General features: G+C 59.2%; 6 protein-coding genes across 6 annotated transcripts; 4 read left to right on the top strand and 2 right to left on the bottom strand.

Moving 5' to 3' along the window:
• Window positions 1-678: 678 nt before the first annotated feature.
• CcaverHIS019_0112670 (uncharacterized protein) lies at window positions 679-4,095 on the bottom strand (the record flags this gene model as incomplete). The annotated part of the gene is made up of 10 exons (XM_060596864.1): window positions 679-866; window positions 921-1,285; window positions 1,322-1,616; window positions 1,652-1,752; window positions 1,788-2,110; window positions 2,145-2,432; window positions 2,465-2,760; window positions 2,796-2,937; window positions 2,971-3,102; window positions 3,136-4,095. 10 exons carry the CDS (start codon window positions 4,093-4,095, stop codon window positions 679-681), a joined length of 3,090 nt encoding a protein of 1,029 aa, XP_060453815.1.
• Window positions 4,096-4,814: 719 nt separating this feature from the next.
• Window positions 4,815-6,259, top strand: CcaverHIS019_0112680 (uncharacterized protein; the record flags this gene model as incomplete). Its single annotated transcript, XM_060596865.1, has 4 exons — window positions 4,815-5,276; window positions 5,318-5,726; window positions 5,759-6,048; window positions 6,083-6,259. The coding sequence occupies 4 exons, from the start codon at window positions 4,815-4,817 to the stop codon at window positions 6,257-6,259; spliced, it is 1,338 nt and encodes a 445-aa protein (XP_060453816.1).
• Window positions 6,260-6,701: 442 nt separating this feature from the next.
• Window positions 6,702-8,843, top strand: CcaverHIS019_0112690 (uncharacterized protein; the record flags this gene model as incomplete). Its single annotated transcript, XM_060596866.1, has 11 exons — window positions 6,702-6,856; window positions 6,894-6,938; window positions 6,973-7,076; window positions 7,112-7,226; window positions 7,259-7,422; window positions 7,454-7,549; window positions 7,591-7,760; window positions 7,798-7,995; window positions 8,030-8,363; window positions 8,400-8,649; window positions 8,684-8,843. 11 exons carry the CDS (start codon window positions 6,702-6,704, stop codon window positions 8,841-8,843), a joined length of 1,791 nt encoding a protein of 596 aa, XP_060453817.1.
• A 354-nt stretch (window positions 8,844-9,197) lies between these two features.
• On the top strand, window positions 9,198-9,778 carry CcaverHIS019_0112700 (uncharacterized protein; the record flags this gene model as incomplete). Its single annotated transcript, XM_060596868.1, has 2 exons — window positions 9,198-9,288; window positions 9,384-9,778. The coding sequence occupies 2 exons, from the start codon at window positions 9,198-9,200 to the stop codon at window positions 9,776-9,778; spliced, it is 486 nt and encodes a 161-aa protein (XP_060453818.1).
• Window positions 9,779-9,898: 120 nt separating this feature from the next.
• On the bottom strand, window positions 9,899-13,008 carry CcaverHIS019_0112710 (uncharacterized protein; the record flags this gene model as incomplete). Its single annotated transcript, XM_060596869.1, has 7 exons — window positions 9,899-10,891; window positions 10,929-11,700; window positions 11,736-12,090; window positions 12,129-12,248; window positions 12,285-12,437; window positions 12,470-12,801; window positions 12,839-13,008. The coding sequence occupies 7 exons, from the start codon at window positions 13,006-13,008 to the stop codon at window positions 9,899-9,901; spliced, it is 2,895 nt and encodes a 964-aa protein (XP_060453819.1).
• Window positions 13,009-13,800: 792 nt separating this feature from the next.
• On the top strand, window positions 13,801-18,527 carry CcaverHIS019_0112720 (uncharacterized protein; the record flags this gene model as incomplete). The annotated part of the gene is made up of 2 exons (XM_060596870.1): window positions 13,801-17,723; window positions 17,759-18,527. 2 exons carry the CDS (start codon window positions 13,801-13,803, stop codon window positions 18,525-18,527), a joined length of 4,692 nt encoding a protein of 1,563 aa, XP_060453820.1.
• Window positions 18,528-18,621: the final 94 nt, after the last annotated feature.

An 18,621-nucleotide genomic window follows, 5' to 3' on the forward strand; every position in this document is an offset into this window, starting at 1 on the left:
GGGCAAGTGGGTAGCCTCTTTTGTGGCTGCCGTTTGGCGTGTTGTGGGTGGTGTAGGTGGTGTTAACGGTGTTAACGAGGATCCGAGTTAACTTCGAGTGGTGGTCGTCCCAACTCGTCCTCCCTTTGGGTGTAGGTTCCCGAAAAATACGATCCAGGGCCAGGTCTAACTCGTTTCAATCTTATATTTTATTACGTGGCTTTAATTACCTTTGCTTCTCAGTACAGGCTAAATGGGTGTTTGCGAACCGGCCGACTTGTTTTCAAAGTGACTAACCATAGGACTTTTTTGTGTCGGATCTTGGACTCGATTCAACCCCCTGAATGCACGCCCCTCGTCTGCTAACACTTCTGCATCCCAACAATGTCTACGCAGATATTGGTTTGGTGCTTGTTCTAATGGCCCTCGGTGGATGAGATGAGATTTTGACGACAGGGTCATGAACAATTTTGGAAGGTTTTGATAACGTCAAGTCGGATCTGTTCGGCGCCCAGTTCCTCCAGGCACACTGTCAACGTGATCGAGATGACGATAACACACAGGTCCCGACTGGATTGAATTGCGCCGCCATCACTCACGCACATAGCTATGATACGATACAGAGCAACGAGCAACGAGCACGTATGGCAGTGACAATCAGTAATAGTACATAGTGAGAACACAGGTCGCGGCTGCTCTCTAATCGTCGAGGGGCCAGGTACCGAGCATCGCCTCCTCCTCGTCAAAGTTCTCGTCATCCGAGATGACAATCACTTCACTCTCGTCCGGTGCCTTCTGGCTTTGGCGCTCCTCAGTGTCGTAAATCTCGTAGACACTATCGCCCTCCGGACCCTCGACAAAGGCGTTGAGAAGGTCCTGCGCCAGATCTGAGGGTCAGTAGGGCACGTGTTTCGCGCGGTCTCAGCCACACTGTAACTCACACTGCACCATCGTCAGATCGCCCGACCCATCCTCTTTCCGTCTGTCCAGCGCAGTCCCGTCTCCAGGAGGCTGCACCGCGTAGACCCATGCGCCATCGTCCAGGTCGGCATTGGTGTACGCTATGGGCCCGAGCGCAGAAACATAAAAGTTCTGGACGCCGTTGAACTCTGGCGTGGAAGCCGCTGCTGATAACAGTCGCCCGATGGCGGCGCCCTGCGAAGGTGGCGAAGCGAATAACTGCGCATCTGGGTCGGCAAAGTCTGAGCCGGTGTGAATTTGCGATGCGCCGGTCATCTTGGCGAAGGGCGGCGGGAACACGACATGATGTAGCAGAAGCATCGTGGGAGTGATGAGATCCAAGGGACTAACCGTAAGTACTGGTGTCACTCCAGTGACTCACTCATAGCGGTTCACGTCAGATGACCGGATGGCCCACAACGATGAGCTGTGGCGATGCAACACCACCGCCAGCGCTGGAACGAGAATCGACCCCTCGGTCATGAGAACAACGGCGTTCTCGTCGCTCCGAGCGAGCATAGCCAATGCCATAAGGACGTCCCGACAGTAGTGAAACCGCTGCTCTGGGCTGAACCTGGGATGTCCGTTCATGAGGAAACGCGACATGCGGTCCATGAGGCATATGCCTCCTGATGCGGCGTCCGCCTTTGTGACCAGTCGTCGGAAGTGCTCGGGCCCTGTTGTCAGCTTGTTCGACGGACAAAGAGCTCACGACAGGCAGCAGTGACAAACAGATCGAGTCCGCGGGCCGCGACAATAGGGTGCTCTGACAAGCTGAGATTGAGCACGGTTGACGAAAGGTCATCAGCTTGCCTGATGTGAGCTACCATGACGAACAAGCAGCTCACCAGAGAGTTTTGCCGTCGACCATACACAACGCTTCTCCAGCTTCAGCAATGGCATCTCCGAGCTCGCGCTCCACGACAGATTCTGGACGGTCTGATTTGGGCAGAGGTTCCGGAAGCAGAGTGTCTCGGTCCACTGTCGTGGTCACGCTGGCGGCCGCCCACTCCTCAACGAGCTTGTCCTTGCTGTTGGCGTTCAGGCAGCGGCTGAGGATGTTCAAATACTGCCCGATAAGGCCGAAAGTCGCGGGGTCCGTGCTCGGCAATGTTGGGAACAAGAGCACCGTTGACGCGAACAGACGCACGAGGTCGATGTCGACGTCGGCCTGTCGGTCGGTCATGCACGCTCGCTCCACTCACTAGTTTGACTGGCTTACCGGCGGTACGGAGAGCCTCACGCGCTTCAGCCAGCGCAAGGAACATGTCTCTGAACGCGAGTGCGAGCTCTCCGCCGACCTGCTCGAAGGTTAAGGCGGACGCCCCGATCGCAGAGGATAGTCTGCTCTGGCCAGCCTTCCACTTCTGTAACACCTCCACATCCGCTTCCAACTTGTAGCCCATGATGCGAATGAAAGTTGACTCATACCAGTTCTTGATAGCGAGGTGGAGAGGAGAGGAGGCCACATAGGTAATGAGGTGGTACTGCAGCTGCAAGTCAGAGTGATTCCGGACGTACCCACCTCTGCTTTTAGATCTCGGGCTTCTTCGAGTGGTGCGGGCTCCAATGTAACCTCCGAGAAGTCGGGCTGCCAGTCCATGCTGATTTCGCCGTCACCGTCCAGGGGCGTTGACGGTCGCGCAGCTTGGCTCTGAATTGGTGACACATAGGGTGACGAGGACTGCCGTCGGTCCTTCTTGGGTGTGACCGTCGGGCTCGGCGCCTCGGTCCCACCCCGGCGTGTCCGCGCAACAGTGGGAGTCTTGCTGAACGCGTTGTTCAAACCGTCGAAGCGGGGTTGTGCTTGTGGTGGACGGGCTGACTGTAAGATAACACGAAGACGCTAAGCTTACCCTTTGCGTTCACTGATCGCACAAGCGGAGCAGGAGTCATGACTGTCTTGTCGCGTAAAGGAGACGCTGGCGGTCCACGTTGCGACGCAGGCCACTGCCACTGCTGGCGCGCCTTGGCAGCAGACGTGAGAGCCTGGTGGTTCTGGGTTCAGTTCAGCCAGGTAAAATAACATACGCTGAACACCATCTGCGTCTTAGCGCTATCCAGGGCTTGCTTGTTATCGTGCTCCCGCACACGCATCTGGTTCTCCATCTCCCGCTTGTCGGCATGAAGCTTGTCGATCTCTGCGTGCATCCGTGTTTCCAGCTGCTGTCAGGAATGACCAAAACAACAACTCACAGCTGCCTGGTTGCGCTTGGCCGTCGCAGCCTGTCCTTGTGCGACGTAAAGTTGTTGTTTGAGTTGCTCAATCTCATTCCGAGCAACATCGTCATAGCCAGGGGCCATTCGCGCCGGATTCACGATACTCTGTCGCCGCACCTCCTCGAGCTGAGCACGCAGCGTTCCCACCTCGGACTCGAGCGCCTCGCGTCTCTTCCTCTCATCTTCGAGCTCGAAGAACGCCTTGCGCGACGCCGCGCCTTGCGAGGAAGGTAAGCTGCCCTGCGACCCGATAGTGGGGAGGACGTTGACGGGCCGCGACGGCCCCATGGACCCAGTTCGCCCGAACGTAGCGCCAGTAGACGCGGCGCGGTTGAAGGTACGTGTGGCTAAGCGCGTAGGCGGGGCGGACGGTCCAGCGAGCGCGTTGGCCGAGGTAGTTCTCGTGATGGGAGCTCGGGGTGGCAAGGCGGCAGCAAGTGCCTCGCGTCGCGCCTGCGACCCCTGGACATGTGCTTGGCTCCGACGCGAAGCATCCCTCTCCCGCGCGGCAGCCTCAACCATCTGCCTAATCTCGGGCCGTTGTCGCTGGTCGTAGATTGGTTCGTCTTCCGAGCCGAAGCCGTACCGGCCCTTGTCGTCGACGACGACGTCCATTGGCTCCTCGTCTTCGTTGTGCTGCGCCATCCCTGCGACTGGAATACCCTGCGCCATCCGGGCTGAGTACTTTCCCCCTTGCTCCCATCCCATCCCGCAGTAGCTCACCCGCGGATTAGTGTTGATGGGTGCAGGCGCTTTCTGGGTAGCGCGGGGCCCTGCAGCCGGGCGCGACACGGTGTGATGGTAGCCCGTGCGCTTCGGGGCTTGGGAGGCGGTTATGGCGCGCTCCTCGACCTGCGCGATGGCCGCGAGGGTGGAGGGGTCGTCGAAGAAGTCGTCATCGTCGTATGGGTCTGATGACTGGTCTGGTGGAGGCATGGTGCTCTGAGGTCTGTGTTAGCTCGTATTCGGCCATGAGCTCACTACCTGAGCATACTGCTCTCATGCGATTGAGTGAAGTAGGTGAGCTCTAAGACCTGTATAGCGTGTCGGAGTGTTCTGAAGGTGGTGGATGAGGAGGAAGGTGGTTTACGATTGCACGATTGGCTACCTCCACCAAAACAATATGACCTCTGGTGGAGAGTGGACTGGTTACTGTAGGAACGCGTCCAACCACGTGATATTGATTCCGCACCTCTCCTGATCTCCTTGTTTCACTTAAGAGTTGGAGTCGAGTGGAGGCCGCAAGTTGCATTTTCCACAGTTGCAGGCCTTAAGGACCTAAAGATGTTAAGACGTTGCGAGTATCCGTTTCCCATCTTTCAACTCGTCAGAGCGAACAGAGGCAACTTGTTGTTGGGGTAGTATGCGAGTATTTCAAGACCCCAGTCCGCTCGGTAGTCGGTCCTCTCTTCGGCTCAACCACGTGTACGCCATGAGCGCCGAATTGACCCAAATCGACCGCAAATCTGAATGCCGCAACCATGACGTTTTGCTTCCAAAGGTGGGCTGTTGCGGCGTATTAACGAGTCGCCATGTGCAGTCTACGTTACCCTCCAATTTCATTATCAGATTAGCTGCACTGTATCCTCGTGGTCACTTGGCACTTGGACAACTTGCTCCTCTTCACTTTTACCTCATCTCATATCCGCTCAAAAATGTTCAAGACTCTTGCGGACAAGGCCAGCTCGGCCGTCTCCTCCCTTCGCGGTAGCGCAGCCCCGTCCGCCGTACCCAGCCCAGCACCGAGCACTCCACACAGCCCAGCACCTCTGGGTAACAAACATGAGGACCCGGGTCGTATCAGGCAGTACGCTGAGATGGCCAAAGCGCTCCAGCACGATGACATCCCCGTGTCACACGCAGACTGTGAGAGCTGCAACATTCCGTGCGAATACAAGGACAGGCCGGAGGGTAATGGCCCAACCGCTCAGATCGGCAACGCGTGGGACGGCAAGACGTACGAAGAGTACGTTGAGGACAAGTATGGAAACATCGAGGGGATGCCAGACACGGTCGAGCAGGACTGGGAGAGTGACCTGCCTGGCAGTGGTGGACCGCCTGTGGGCCGCGTCGTCGTCATCTCCACGGGCAAGAGCAACTGGTTGCGCGACCACGTCGTGAGTGGGTTGAGTAATCAGGACCAATCTAACTCGCACAGGAGGAGGAGGAGGGACTGGCGCACCAGATCAATGAGGTGTTGCAGGAGCAGCCGAACACGGAGAAGAAGAGCAAGGGCGGAAACCCACTCGATCCCTCGACGTACATCAAGGCGAGCGCGTTCCCTACCCCCTCCTCGCCCTTCACTAAACCCGTGACGCAGTTGCCCGCGCTCTACTCGAGCAGCATGGTCAGCCAGTCGGACGACCCAACAGACCAGATGACCATCGTCTTCCCCGACTGGAAGGTGTGCTTGGAGGTGGAGAACTCGCGTGAGGGCGCTCAGTCGCTGTGGGACGGCGCACTGTCTGGTACGCTTGGGCGTGCCGGACGCCTGCTCCAGAAGGACGGGGAGGGAGTTGAGCGCCGTCGGTCATTTGTGCTGCCGTACCGCGCCATCGTCCTGCTATGTAAGTGCTTTCTCTACTAGTTCTGACAGCAGGCTCCCACAAGAACCGCGACAAGCGATGCCACATCGCGGCGGGGCTACTGCGTCCGGTCCTCCTCGACTGTCTGGAGCGCAACGGTGTGACGGTCGACGAAGTCGGCTCGTCGCTTGCGAATCTGGATGGGCCACCCCTCGAGGAGCTGGAAGCCACTGATGCCGAGCGCGAGGCCGAGGTTGGGCGACGCATCGAGAATATCGAGAGCGTGCAGGGAGGTCAGGGTGGCGAGGTCGGCGTTTTCAACATCAGCCATCTCGGAGGTCACCGCTATGCTGGCGTTATGCTTGTGAGTGTCTGCTCCTCCTCTGGCTCACCAGCAGATCCTCTTCCCATCGGGTGCGTATCTGTCGTACGGACGCGTCTCTCCGCACGAGATTCCTCGTGTCGTCGAGGAAACGATCCTCCAAGGCAAAGTGGTGCCGGGATTGATCCGCAGCGGAACTGGCCTGGCGCGCCCGGGGGCGGCGAACAAGGACATGGGTTTCTTGTCGTGGTAGATGGGGCAGTGTATAATCGACACCGAGGTTTGAGGATGGATGGATGCATGCAGACCACTTTGCCGGCTATTCTGAACTACTCCTCTCGCCCCAGGGTTACATTGCATCGCCCATGAGGCCATGAGGCTTGGCGTTGTTGATAACGATTCAAAGCTAGAGACTGGTAAATCATGTCGGAGGAGAGCGAGTTGGAGCGGAACCATTCCAAGATGAGGCGCGTCATGCATGAGTGTTGGCAGACGAGTTTGAGATTCTTGCTCATCAATACACTTTCCCCATTACCATTGCCTTCCCCCCACAGCTTCCAACTCGAATAACAACTGCAACTGCCACAACCCTCTCTCTAACATCTGGGAGCGCAACCCCTCCCCCTCCCTGCAATTGCCCGCACGCCTCGTGCGCAGGATCCAGCACGGCTCTCGCCTCTTCCCTCTCCGCCTCCATGGCCACGCGTGGTCGCGACCCGCCTTCCTCGCCTTCCGCCCCCAGCCGTCCACCAAAGATTGCCAAGATGGACGACGCGGTCGACATCTCCGAGGCGACCACTGCGATCGCAGTGGGCTCGGGGACCTCGTCGCGCAACACGCCCGTACCCCCGTGCGTCACCTTCCACTTCCGACTGAGCTGACGATAGGGGACGGCCTGACGCCAAGGCGCGCCGATACGACCGCCAGCTCCGGTACGTCCTACCTCCGAGGCAATGTTAATGTCAGCCTGTGGGCGTCGGCCGGCCAACGCTCCCTCGAGTCGGCACGTATCCTCCTGGTCGGACACGACGCTGTTGGGTGCCAGGCGATCAAGAACCTCGTGTTACCTGGTGAGCTTCCGACAGTTGGGTTTAGCTCACACCAGGTATTCAGCACTTTACCATCCTCTCAGACGCCACTACGGCTGCCACTGACGTCGCGTCCAACTTCTTCCTGGAGCCGACGTCTATCGGGCACCCCATTGCCAAGGAGGAGGTCCGGTTAGTCACGCGCCGAGTCCCACTAACCCCAGCTTCCTTTGCGAGCTGAACCCCGCCGTCACAGGCGAGGCGCGTGTTGCAGACCCAGTCGCGCTGCTTGATACGGACCCAGCATTCTTCCTCTCCTACACCCTCATCATCACCTCCAACATCCCACCAGCGCTGGAGGACCGTATTGCCGACCTGCTTTGGCAGAGTGCGCCTTCCTCCGACACTGCTAACACCAGCATCATCGACACCCGAGAAGCCCGACATCCCGTTGATGTCGATCCGCACTTCGGGTCTGACGGGCCGCCTCCAGATCCAAGTCCGCGAGCATTGCGGTGAGTCAGCTGACACTAGAATGTAAATTGCTGACAAACAGTCGTTGACACTCACCCGGACACCACGCACACACTGCGTATCGATGCGCCGTTTCCGGCCCTCGAGGAGTACGCGCGCGGCCTCGACCTCGAGTCGATGGAGGTGCACGTGCACTCGCACATCCCGTGGGTTGTGCTGCTCGTTCGCGCGACGAGCCAGTGGAAGGAGAGCGTGAGCTGCCTGCAGGTCGGCCATCAGCTGACAACAGCACAACGGCAACCTGCCCACAAGCAAGGAGGACAAAGAGGCATTCAAGAAGCTGCTGAACAGCTGGCGCATGAAATATGACGAGGAGAACTTTGACGAGGCTGTCGGGCAAGCATACCGCGCGTCTGTTCCATCAGAGCTCCCGTACGACGTTGCAGAGCTTATCAACGACCCTGCGGTCGTCAGCATCTCCATGAGTGTACGCCCCAACATCCGGCCACGCTGACGTATAGTCGAAGAATCTTCACATCCTCCTGCACACTCTCCGCCGCTTCATGGACACGCCTCCGAAGCTCCCACCTGTCGCGCCGTCGCTGCCCGACATGCACTCGTCGACCGAGTCGTACGTAAATGTGCAGCAGCTGTACAAGCAGGCATTCCAGGAGGACCTGGCCATGTTCTCCTCCCTGCTCGGTGGCGTGCTCAGGGAGATTGGGCTTCATGACGACGCGGTTCCCGAAGCCGAGGTTGAGTCGTTCGTCAAGAATGTCGGCGGCGTCGCTATCGTCAAGGGCACCTCGCTCCTTGCGGCCAAGGAGTACCAGGGGGGGATGAAGGAGCGCATCGGTTCGTTAATGCGCTTTAACAGTAAACTAACACCAGAGGAGGACTTCCCGTTCGGTGAGGGGGAGGAACTGATGCCCAGCTACGGCTCGGAGATCAGCATCGTGCTTGCGATCCTGGCATCGGAGCATTTCTACAAGGCGTTCGGGCACTGGCCCGGTGCCAAAGACAGCGACATGGCACTGGACGTGGCCGAGGTCGAGCGCTTCGCGCGCAAGGCCCTGGTGACGGTACACGCGGACACGGGGGAAGAGCTGCCGACCAAGCTGACCAACGCCATCGGGGAGGTGTAAGCTACAGTGCGTGGGACAAGCTGACAACAGCGTGCGTGGCGGGTTCCTCACGCCCCCGAACACAGCCGCGTTTATGGGCGGTATCGTGGGACAGGAGGCGATCAAGCTCGTGACGAACCAGTACCAGCCGCTTGACAACACGGTCGCCGTGGACCTGGTCAAGAGCGGTATCGAGAAGTTTAAGCTGTAGATGGTAGATGAAGATATGCAGATTGTATAAGGCTCTGTGCGGCGCTCATGTCGGGAGGCTTCGCAGAGGAGTGGAGTGGGACGGATCACGGCACGCCGCATACGCAGTGCACGTCCGCGCACGCGCAAGAAGAGCCAGGAGCTGCGTCAGACAATGATGCATGCCACCCGTGCGCGCACTGCCGCCACGATAACTGCATTCAGTGCTCCGGCTAGCTGCTGCTTGATCCGAGAGCCTGCGACGTGTGCTCTTGTACTCTTTTGCTCTCTTGTCGTGTCGTTTTTCCATCCTCCATCTCATCTCCATCTCTTGGACGCATCTCTGCCCACGCTCGCAAACCGACGTCTCAACACAATGGCCACCAAGGACACCAAGGCTCTCATCCCGTTCACGCCATTCAAGCCCATGGTGCTGAACAATGCCGCGAGCTGGAGCTCTGCTGTTCGTGAGTACTCTTCCTTCCTTTCTCGTCCCTCTCTTCCCTCTCTTCCTGTCTCCTTACTAGACTCCTGTCCTCTTCTATCGGTTTCCTAACGACAGCCAAGAAAACCCCACTCGACGCCCTCCGCGACACCCTCTCCACCTTTGAAACCGCCCTTTCCTCCAAGCTCGACACTCTTATCAGCGACAACGCGACGCTTCGGGCGGCCCACGCCGAGTCTATGGTCGAGAACGAGCGTCTGCGCACCTCCAACGCCGAACTTGCCGCCTCGGTTCGCGCACTCGGCGCCTCGCTTGCCGACTCTCGGGCAGAGAACTCGGCCAGGCTCCTTTATGGGCTCCGGAACGCCGAGCATGCGGCGCGCGAGAACAGGGTTCTGCTTCGTGATCTGGCAGAGAGGCTTGAGCGCGTGGAGTTCGAGGGTGGATACGAGGGGGGCTTCCCGGCTATTGGGGGATGGGCGCCGCGCGAGGCTATTGAGGAGGCTAAGTAGAGACCGAGGGGGTCCGAGGGCTTAAGTAGATGGATCGAGGTTAGTCCGACAGGTTAGGGTTGGCACGATTAGACGTGTTCATGAATTCCTGCGAACATAAGACGTCGAAACCGCGCTACATCACATCGCTGTTACTTGGGCATACGAGCCGTAGAGCTCCTTCCGGACGGCAAAGTATGTCCTGCTAACTGCTCCTTCGAGCACGATCTGTCCCGCGCCGAGCTTGCGCACAACCACCATGCTTCCTTTGTCGGAACCGCACACGAGCACACCCTCACCAGCGAACTGGGCGTCGATCTTTTGTCCAGCTAGCCGGTTCTTGAGTGCCAGAAGGCGCAGATCACCAATAAACAGCGAACCGGGAAGAGATGCTGGTCCGGTCGGAACGGGCTTCTGCGCAACCTCCACCTCAAGCTGTACCTCGATTGGCTCAGCCTTAATGACCGCCTCGTCGGCGGCCGTCTCTTCGTCTGCCATGGTGGCCGGCTCGTCTGTTACGATGTCGGGCTTGCCCTCCTCCATCACGATGTCTTCGGCCGCCTCGGCTGCCTCGATCGGTGCCTCAGCTTCCGCCTCAGCTTCCGCCTCAGCTTCCGCCTCAGCTTCCGCCTCAGCTTCCGCCTCAACTTCCGCCATGGCCACAGCCTCCGCCTCCGGCTCCTCCTTCACTTCTGCCATTGGTGGGAGCTCGACGCTCGGAGCCTCGAGAAGCGGCACAGTCGAGCCCGACGCATACGCCAGCTTGCCGTCCACCATCGCCACTTCGTAGCCCTCAAACTTGGACCACTTTCCGCTCAGGAGTGCCGATATGCTGTCGCCAAGCTGCAGCGAGAAACTCTGCACGTGCTCGCCGATGCGCACAGATTCGTTCGTATCGGGATAGAAGACCTCTCGCGTTATGCTCGGCGTCGACTTGAAGAATTCGAGGAGCGCCTCCGTCGACGCCTTGTTCGACTTGACGAGGACAAGCTTGCGTGGCTGCAGGTCCGCAATAATCGTCTTGATCGCCTGTCCGTCGTGCATGCCGTCCATGTCGACATAGTCGACCGACGCGCGCGGCTGTAGTGTAACGTTGTTGCTGATGAACTTGGATGGGGGCTCGGGAGGAACCGCCTGATGTCAGCTGGACGCGATTCAGGCAGATACTCACAGCCTTCTCCTCCTCCTCGAGCTTGCGCCGCTTGGCATCGCGCACCTCCTCCGTCTCGCCGTCCTCCTCGATCTCGCGGCCCTTGCGGACCCACTGTCCAATGTCAAGACCCTCGCCGTACGAGTCGACACGGCGTGCCTTGGCAAGGAATGGGAACATACGGAAACGTGCCATCTCGCCGGCGACACCACGGCCCACACGCGTCTGCTGGCCCTTGACGAAAATGTCAAACGACATGGTACGCACGTCCTCGCTGTCGCCAGCGATCGCGTTTGCGCCCTCGGTGCGCGCCGTCAGTAGGCCGCCCGCGCCCTCGTCCTCGCTGTCGCTGTCCGAGTCAGACTCGAGGTCGTCGGCCTCGAGCATGCGCGTTGAGCGATCCAGCGCCGCCTGCTGCGCCGCCTCGCGCTCCTTCTTCTGCCGCTCCTTCTCCTCATACTCCTCCAGCTCCTCGCCGCTGAGCGGAATTCTCTCGTCCATCTCGAACTTGAGCGGCCCGGGAATGGCGATGACTTTACCGATCTTGCCGTGCCCCCACTTGGCATCCTCCGTCTGCTCGCTCTCCCACAGCTCGTACAACTCCCGCGCAAGAGTGTTGTCCTCGCCGCGGTTGGTGAGCAGCACCACATTCCCTGGCTTGCTGGCCATGATGGTGAAGAGGAATCGAGAAGGGCCATGCGACATCGTGATGGGCACAGCGATCACGAGCTTCGGCTCGTTTACTGGGTGCTTGAGCAGGAGCATGTCAAGGGATGAGAAGAAGTCGACGTGGCTGAAAGAGTCAGCAAGCTCGACTTCTGAACTCACTTGAAGTCGAGAGCGCCGTACTCGGAACCCACGGCGATCTGGCGAGCCCTGCGTTTCCTCCCCCGTCCCGCTTGCACGCCCATCACATCATCAGCGGACGACTCGCGGACAACACCGCCCATCCATTCGATCAAGCTGCGGGCAAAGTTGACCATGTCCTGTGCAGTTCTGCTAACGACACAGAGTGGGAACTTCCAACCAGAGGCTGATGCTGGCCCTGGATCCGGCTTGCCAGTGGGGTTGATCTTGAACGACCAGTGCTGGTCAAGTAGAACCAGCAGCTCAAGAAGACGTGGCGAGGGGTCGCTCGGCATCAGGACCGAGTGCCCCGACTGGAGCGTGTTGGTGATCACGTCTGCGAGAAGTTAGCTCCCCTGACTGTGAAACTCTCACCAAGTATGGCAGTCTCGCGGTCGCGGCGTTTCGGGTTTGTGACGAGCGCGCGGTCGCCCTCGACGATGAGGAGATCAGGTCGCCGGATATCTTCTGCGTATCCTGCCAAGCCTCCTTGCCCTGTGGTCAGCTCGCACAAAGGCGACTCGATCTTACCTGTTACCATGCCGTCGATGTGACGCTCGCCAGTGTGGTTCATGCCCACAGCGTACAGCACGGTACCGGAGGTCGGAGAGCGGATCTTGAAGAGCGTTCCTCCGAGCACATGTCCAGACGGGAATGGCGTCACCAGCAAATGGGATAAGTCGCCTGTTGTCAGCGCTGGTCCTTCCCTCACGTACCTCCCAAGTGCAATGGCTGATTGTAGCGGATAGCCTTGATGTGGTTGAACGCCTCGTGGATCTCCTCAACGGTGGGGACGTAACGACCGCGCGGTGGGTTGGAGCCTTTTGCGATGATGGCGGTGTCCTCCTCGCCATCCGCTTCCTCGACCGGGCATTCTGACCGCCAACTCTCAGCCTCTGATAAGCACACCACTCGGCCCATCTCAACAGTGGGCTGTGTTGCGTATACAGGGCATTTGAGGCCCCAGTGTGCCCGCGCATACGGGTACAACCCAAGGTATGTCGATGGTGAGTGTGAGAGGAGGACCAGGGAGAGCGTCGGCGCAAGTCTGCCATCAGCTCAAGTACGTAGGAATCCAAACTCACTCCTTGATCTTGTCTTCGTATTCCCAGTTGTCCTGCTCAAGGCTGGCACGGTAGTCGCGTTGGCCCATGTCGAGGAGGATGCGGGCATCGTCGAGCTCGAGGAAGTAGGCAACGGGCTCCGAGGCCGAAGACGACGATGCGGACGAAGACAGCGGAGTGAGTGTAATCATGACTGTGTACCCAGTGCTGGGAGGAGGAGACCAGCACCGGAGAGACGATGGGAGAGGTGAGGAAGGGGTGGGGTGGACAAGGCCAGTTGAACGTTGAGGAGTGGCTGAGCGTGATGGAGAGTTGAGTGGAGGCATTTGGATGTGAATGAGCTAATTTGATTCCGCTAATGGAACCAGATGAATTGAATGGGTGCCTTGAAGCTAATGGCAGGGATGGATGGTTTGAATAGGGGGCCTGGCCATAGTTTCCATACCTCGGCCCTGGGTATATCCTGTATCCTGTACGGTGGCAGATTGTGGGCTGGGCGGAAACGCTTCCCGCAAAACCACCTTCCCCCCTCTCCTTCCCCTCCTTGGCCCTCCCTCCCCCCGCACACTGGTCTTTGTGTCTCGGCGCGCTGAATAGTGGGTGTACTCATCATCAACCACGCAACCACTCATCACACTCAACCTCAACACCACATCTCCAACTTTGCTTACAACAACGCCACACTCATATACACTCTCTCTTTCAAGGACACTACACCTTTCAACACAGGCGACTCCAAACTACATTGACACTGCCTCGACCTCTCACACGTCACACGGCCCTCTTGCATCCTCACAACTTTCTCTCAGCATCTTCCCACTCGCTCGCATTGCCCCCTTGACCACCTGCCGCCCATGACACTTTGATCAAGCCTCCTACTCTTGCACCCATCCCATCCTATCCTATCCCAGACCCAACACCCTCCTTCATCTCCATCATTCTTTCTCCATTCCTTCATCACCACCATCTCTCTCACCGGCGAAATGTCTGAATCGCCAGCAAGATTTCAGGCAGCACCTGCCGCATCCGCAGAGATCCGTTCCCTGGCCATCGCAAAGCTCAAACGTGCTGCCTCGCTCCCCCGTACCCCGGATGGGCGCCGTCAACCGCAGTCAAGACCAGCTCGCGGACCGAGCGCAGCAGCCTCCGAGGACAGCCATGGCGCTCCTTCCTCGTTCGAGTCAGGCATGACACCATCACCAACAAAAAGCGCAACACATTATGGCGGTGAAGAGGAGCTCTTGGCTGCGTCACCGAACGGCCCTGCTATTTTCGGTGGAGGTTCGGCTATGAAGCGTTCAAACTCCGAGTCGTCGTCGTTTCACATGCCAACGCCGTACGGCTCTGCCAATGCCTCGCCCTTCTTCACTGCGCAAGCATCGCCAGCGAGCAACCCGGGAACAGATTGGGCTGCCTACCAGTTGGCTCAGTCATACCTTCCTTCCATCAGCCCCGTCCCGCCAAGCAACGGGGCCGCACCGCCAAGTTCTTTCCCTTCAAACCTCACTCCAGGCGCAGCAGGCCCAGGTCGCAACACCCCTTCCCCGCTTCCTTCACTCGGGGAACTGCGTAACCTCTCCCGTTCCAACTCCGCCGCGGCTCGTCAAAACGCCATGAACAAGCTGATCGGCGGCGCAGTGACGCCGACCAAAGCGAGAAACGTCGGCGGGATGCTCTCTTCGTCAGAGGAAGACGTCACACTGTCGCTACCGGGGTCGGCTCGCGCACTGCACCGTTCGGGCACTATCGGCGTGCCGCGCATGTTCGGCATGCCTGCAGAAACGGTGGTCGACGACTCGACCATTACTCCCATTCCAGACACAGCATACGATGTCCCTCGGCCCCGTTTGCAGCGCAGCTTTACCGTCTCCTCGTCCAACATGGGTGAAGAACGCCGCAGCGCAGTGGGGCGCCGCATGGTGGAGCGCCTGGGCGCTCGGAGAGCTGCGCGCCAGCAGGAGGAAACGGAGGTCCACCAACTATGGGAGGAGCGACGACGCACCAGGGGAAGCCAGAAGGGCATAGATATTTCGACACCGGATGGAACTCCCCCTCGCCCTGCTGCAGCGCCTCCTGCTATTGCCCCTGTCAAGCCACCACCAACTGCCTTTGCAGCTGCGGTGGGAGCAGGCGGTACCGCTGCGCTCCTTGGCAACGCCAGTTCCGAGCGCACTGCATCGCGCAGCACACAGCACTCAGACAATGTGTTCGAGTACGAGGCCCACCTCAAACGGTCCATGTCCACACGCACGGCTCGAACAGAGATGATGGACGAGAGTCCAGCCTCTGAGTCTCGGCCGGCATTCGATGACATGGGCGACATGAGCTGCGACCACGGCGTCGACGACCCTACACCGCTGCCCATACCCGAGCTGCCGTTCACCACTCCCAAGAAGCATGCGCCGACCGAGTCCATCTCGTCATCCGGCACCACTGTCATGGGCAAAGTGCCGTCACCAGCAATCTCGAGCTTGGAGCGGGTGCCGTCTGCCCGATCCGCCGACCCCTTCAACTCATACCACTCCAGCCAGCAGAGTGGTTCAATGTACGACGACGAGGGGGAAGAGCAGCTGAACGGCGATGACTGGGATGGTAAGGTCAGCACACACTATTCTGGCTTACGCTCAGCCCATGTCAACAACTTCTCCCGTCAAATCTCACGACCGGACACCTACTCCGTGGTGGATACTAACGCTGGTCACCATGGTCACGGGGATACCGACTCGGCATACTACAGCGACGGCGTTCGTCCGATCAGCAAGGCATCCGAACAGGGGTCAAGTAATAGTGGCCACGTCGACACCTCCGAGCCTCGCCAGCACAAGAAGTCGAGCAGCATCTCCAAGCTCGTAGGCCGCGCAATGTTCTCCGCTGTCAAGCCGCGGATCTCTGTGGCAAGTAACGACACTCCGCCTCTCAGTCCACGTGAGGGTGCCTTCGGCAGCCGACGGCAGTCCGACGCCTCAAACTCACACAGCCAGCACAGCCAGTACTCGCACAGGGGTGTGTCACCTGCTCCTGACCCGAAGTATGGCAAGCTCATCTCTCCTCATCTGTTTGGCCCTAAGTCGCCGGTGTACAAGCAGGAGGAGGCCGACCACGCAAACAACCTTCTCATTCAGCACCAACTCGCATCAGGAGCTCCCTCTCCCGTCAGCTTCTTACCGCGAGCCACCGCCAACGACCCTCGTATCCACAACTCGAAGCTGTCACCGTTCCCCGGGATCGTGGCGCTGGAGAGCCGCAGTCGCCGGCCGTCAGAAGACCAACCGAGGCTCATCCAGCAGACCTCTGACCCTACGCTGCCCATGCTCAGAGGGATGTCGCCGCATGGCGAAGTAGGTCGGAGCTCGAACGACAGTGGGGGCAAGCAGAGGGCCCTCAACAGCTCCAACAATGCGTCAATCTCTTCACATGGTGGCACCTCTGCTTTCGGCACCCACTCTTCCGCGAGCCACAGCAATGGCCACGGCTTTGCCAGCAGTCACAACCGGGGCCTCAGCCACAGCCAGAGCGACGACCACCGTTACGCAAATAACGAGCCGCTTGCCAGCAACCCCGAGGATCCAGTGAGGAACGGCGGTCCGGTTCATACGGACATTCTGCGTCCCGGAGCCAAACAGCGACCCGAGATCCCGTCGTTTATGATGAATCGTCGGCGCGCACCACCACCTCCCATAGAGCTCGCAGAATCCAACGTCGTGTCCATAAACGACGACCCTGTCACGCCCCCGTCCTCGAAGTTGAACAAGCTGCCGCCTCGGTCCCGCGATGTGCTGTGTCGCATGGACGGCGTCTTGTCGCTGCCGGTCAACAACCCTTCGCGACCCGACTTCCTGGACGACCCTCCACGGAAGCTCCTCATGTCTCAGCAGGTGCTGCAGGTGGTCAATATGAACACCGTCAAGGACCGGTACCTATTCCTGTTCAACGACCTCCTTGTCATCGCAAAGCCTGTTATGGGATCCGGTACGACGACGGCCAGCCTCGACATGAAGTTTGTCGTCAAGTCGATTATCGGCCTCGACAAGCTTGTCGTTAGCGGACTGAGCGACGAGCCAACAACAGACCCCGCTTGCCACCCGACCGTCCAGCAATTCATCAACGACTTTGCCGAGGATGCGGTCTCCGCAGTCCGTAAGCTCGTCGAACGCAGCAACCCTCCACTCGACACCACCACTCTGGCGAGCCTGCTGTTTACGACGGATGACCTGGACAAGACGCAGCTCGGCCTGCTGCTCGCGTCGGACCCAGACCTCCTGCTGGCGTATATTGAAATGTTCGACTTCAACCTTGTCCGAATCGACGAGGCTCTGCGGCTGTTCCTGCTGGATGTCCGCCTCCCCGCTGAGATCCATGCCGCTGAGGCAGTCCTGCGCGGGTTTGCTGATGGCTACATCGCCGTAAACGAGAACAGTGTCACGTTCGACATGGAACTGGCCGAGGACCTCGTGCTCTCCACTCTTGAGCTCAACGACATGCTGTACTCGACATTTGGCTTCGCGTTCCCGAACCACGCCATCTCCCGGGACATCTTCGTCACCGCATTCGAGAGCAAGGATCCGCTCGGTCTGGTGCCTACAGAGCTGCTGGAGGACATCTACACATCCATCCGTGGTGGCAAGCTCATCCAAGGACTCGCGTCTCACGAATCTCATTTTGCGCGCGAGCTGGTCCAGACTCCTGTTCGACTTCCCAGCAAGCTCACTTATCACGAATGGTCAGACAAGTTCCAGCTGTCGATCCCGAAGCCCGATCCGCACTTCCAGATCAAGCTTGTTGGCACTGGTTTAGAGCTCGACCCTCCTGTGCTGGACTTCTCTCGGTCCAAGGACGTCTCGTTTAGGGTCCGCGGCACCAAGCTGGGGTCACAGACAATGCTCTTTGAGCGCTTCGGAGCCAGCGCGTGAGTTGACCTTTCCCTTCAATGCTGACAAGAAGTGCTCTCTACCCAACGCTCGGAAACGTGCGGACGTTCCACGTCGAGCGCGCTTTTATGCGAAACACGTTCTACGTTGCGTTCCCGCACCACCTTGGCGGTAAGCGCAAGTACTGCTTCTCTGTCCCAGACCCGTCCCTGCGCGCCAAATGGGGAGCGGCCCTCAGCAGACAAATCTGGCTTTCATCCACGAAGAAACAGCAGCAGACTTCGGGACCGGTCTCGAAGACTGCCGAGGGTCGCACGAACCGCGCGGCCGAGGCGGTCGCCCTTCAGGTCCTTCGTGACGCACTCCTTCCCAACGAGGACAAATGTGAGGAGGCCAGCGGGAGCCCGCGGTCAAACGCAGCGTCGTCAACCCTCGCCCGTGTCCTGCGCCAGGGCTCGATTTCGGCCGCGTATCCGAAACTGGCGCCCGATGAGGCCGACCTCCCGCTGTTACCGACGCGGGGCCATAACGCCGCGATGCCTGGCTTTGTCGAGCTGCGGACAGGCAAGGAGCTCGTGCTTCTCTGTCGCCAGAACTCGCTTCTTCCGGCCGTCCTCCAGCTTCTCCAAAAGGGCATGGACACGAGCACGGCTATGGACACGCAGGCTAACGACAACCCCAAGGCAGCCAAGGCCCAGCCACAGGTGCAGCCGCAGCCGAAATTGGCAGACCATCCCACCCCACCCACTCAGAACCCAACCCCCGCTGCCCACCTCCAGGCAGCGCAGCAGCCCAAGCGGTCCGCCGGCCTACGTGCAATGATGCACGACCGGCGGCTATAGGCCCACACATTTCATTATTATTCATTGTTGTCACCTAGCATTGTGTAAAGGGAGCATATGCATACACTACACTCCAGGGCACACTGTGGTTGGC

This window comes from Cutaneotrichosporon cavernicola, assembly GCF_030864355.1.
Source record: "Cutaneotrichosporon cavernicola HIS019 DNA, chromosome: 1".
NCBI classification, from domain to species: domain Eukaryota; kingdom Fungi; phylum Basidiomycota; class Tremellomycetes; order Trichosporonales; family Trichosporonaceae; genus Cutaneotrichosporon; species Cutaneotrichosporon cavernicola.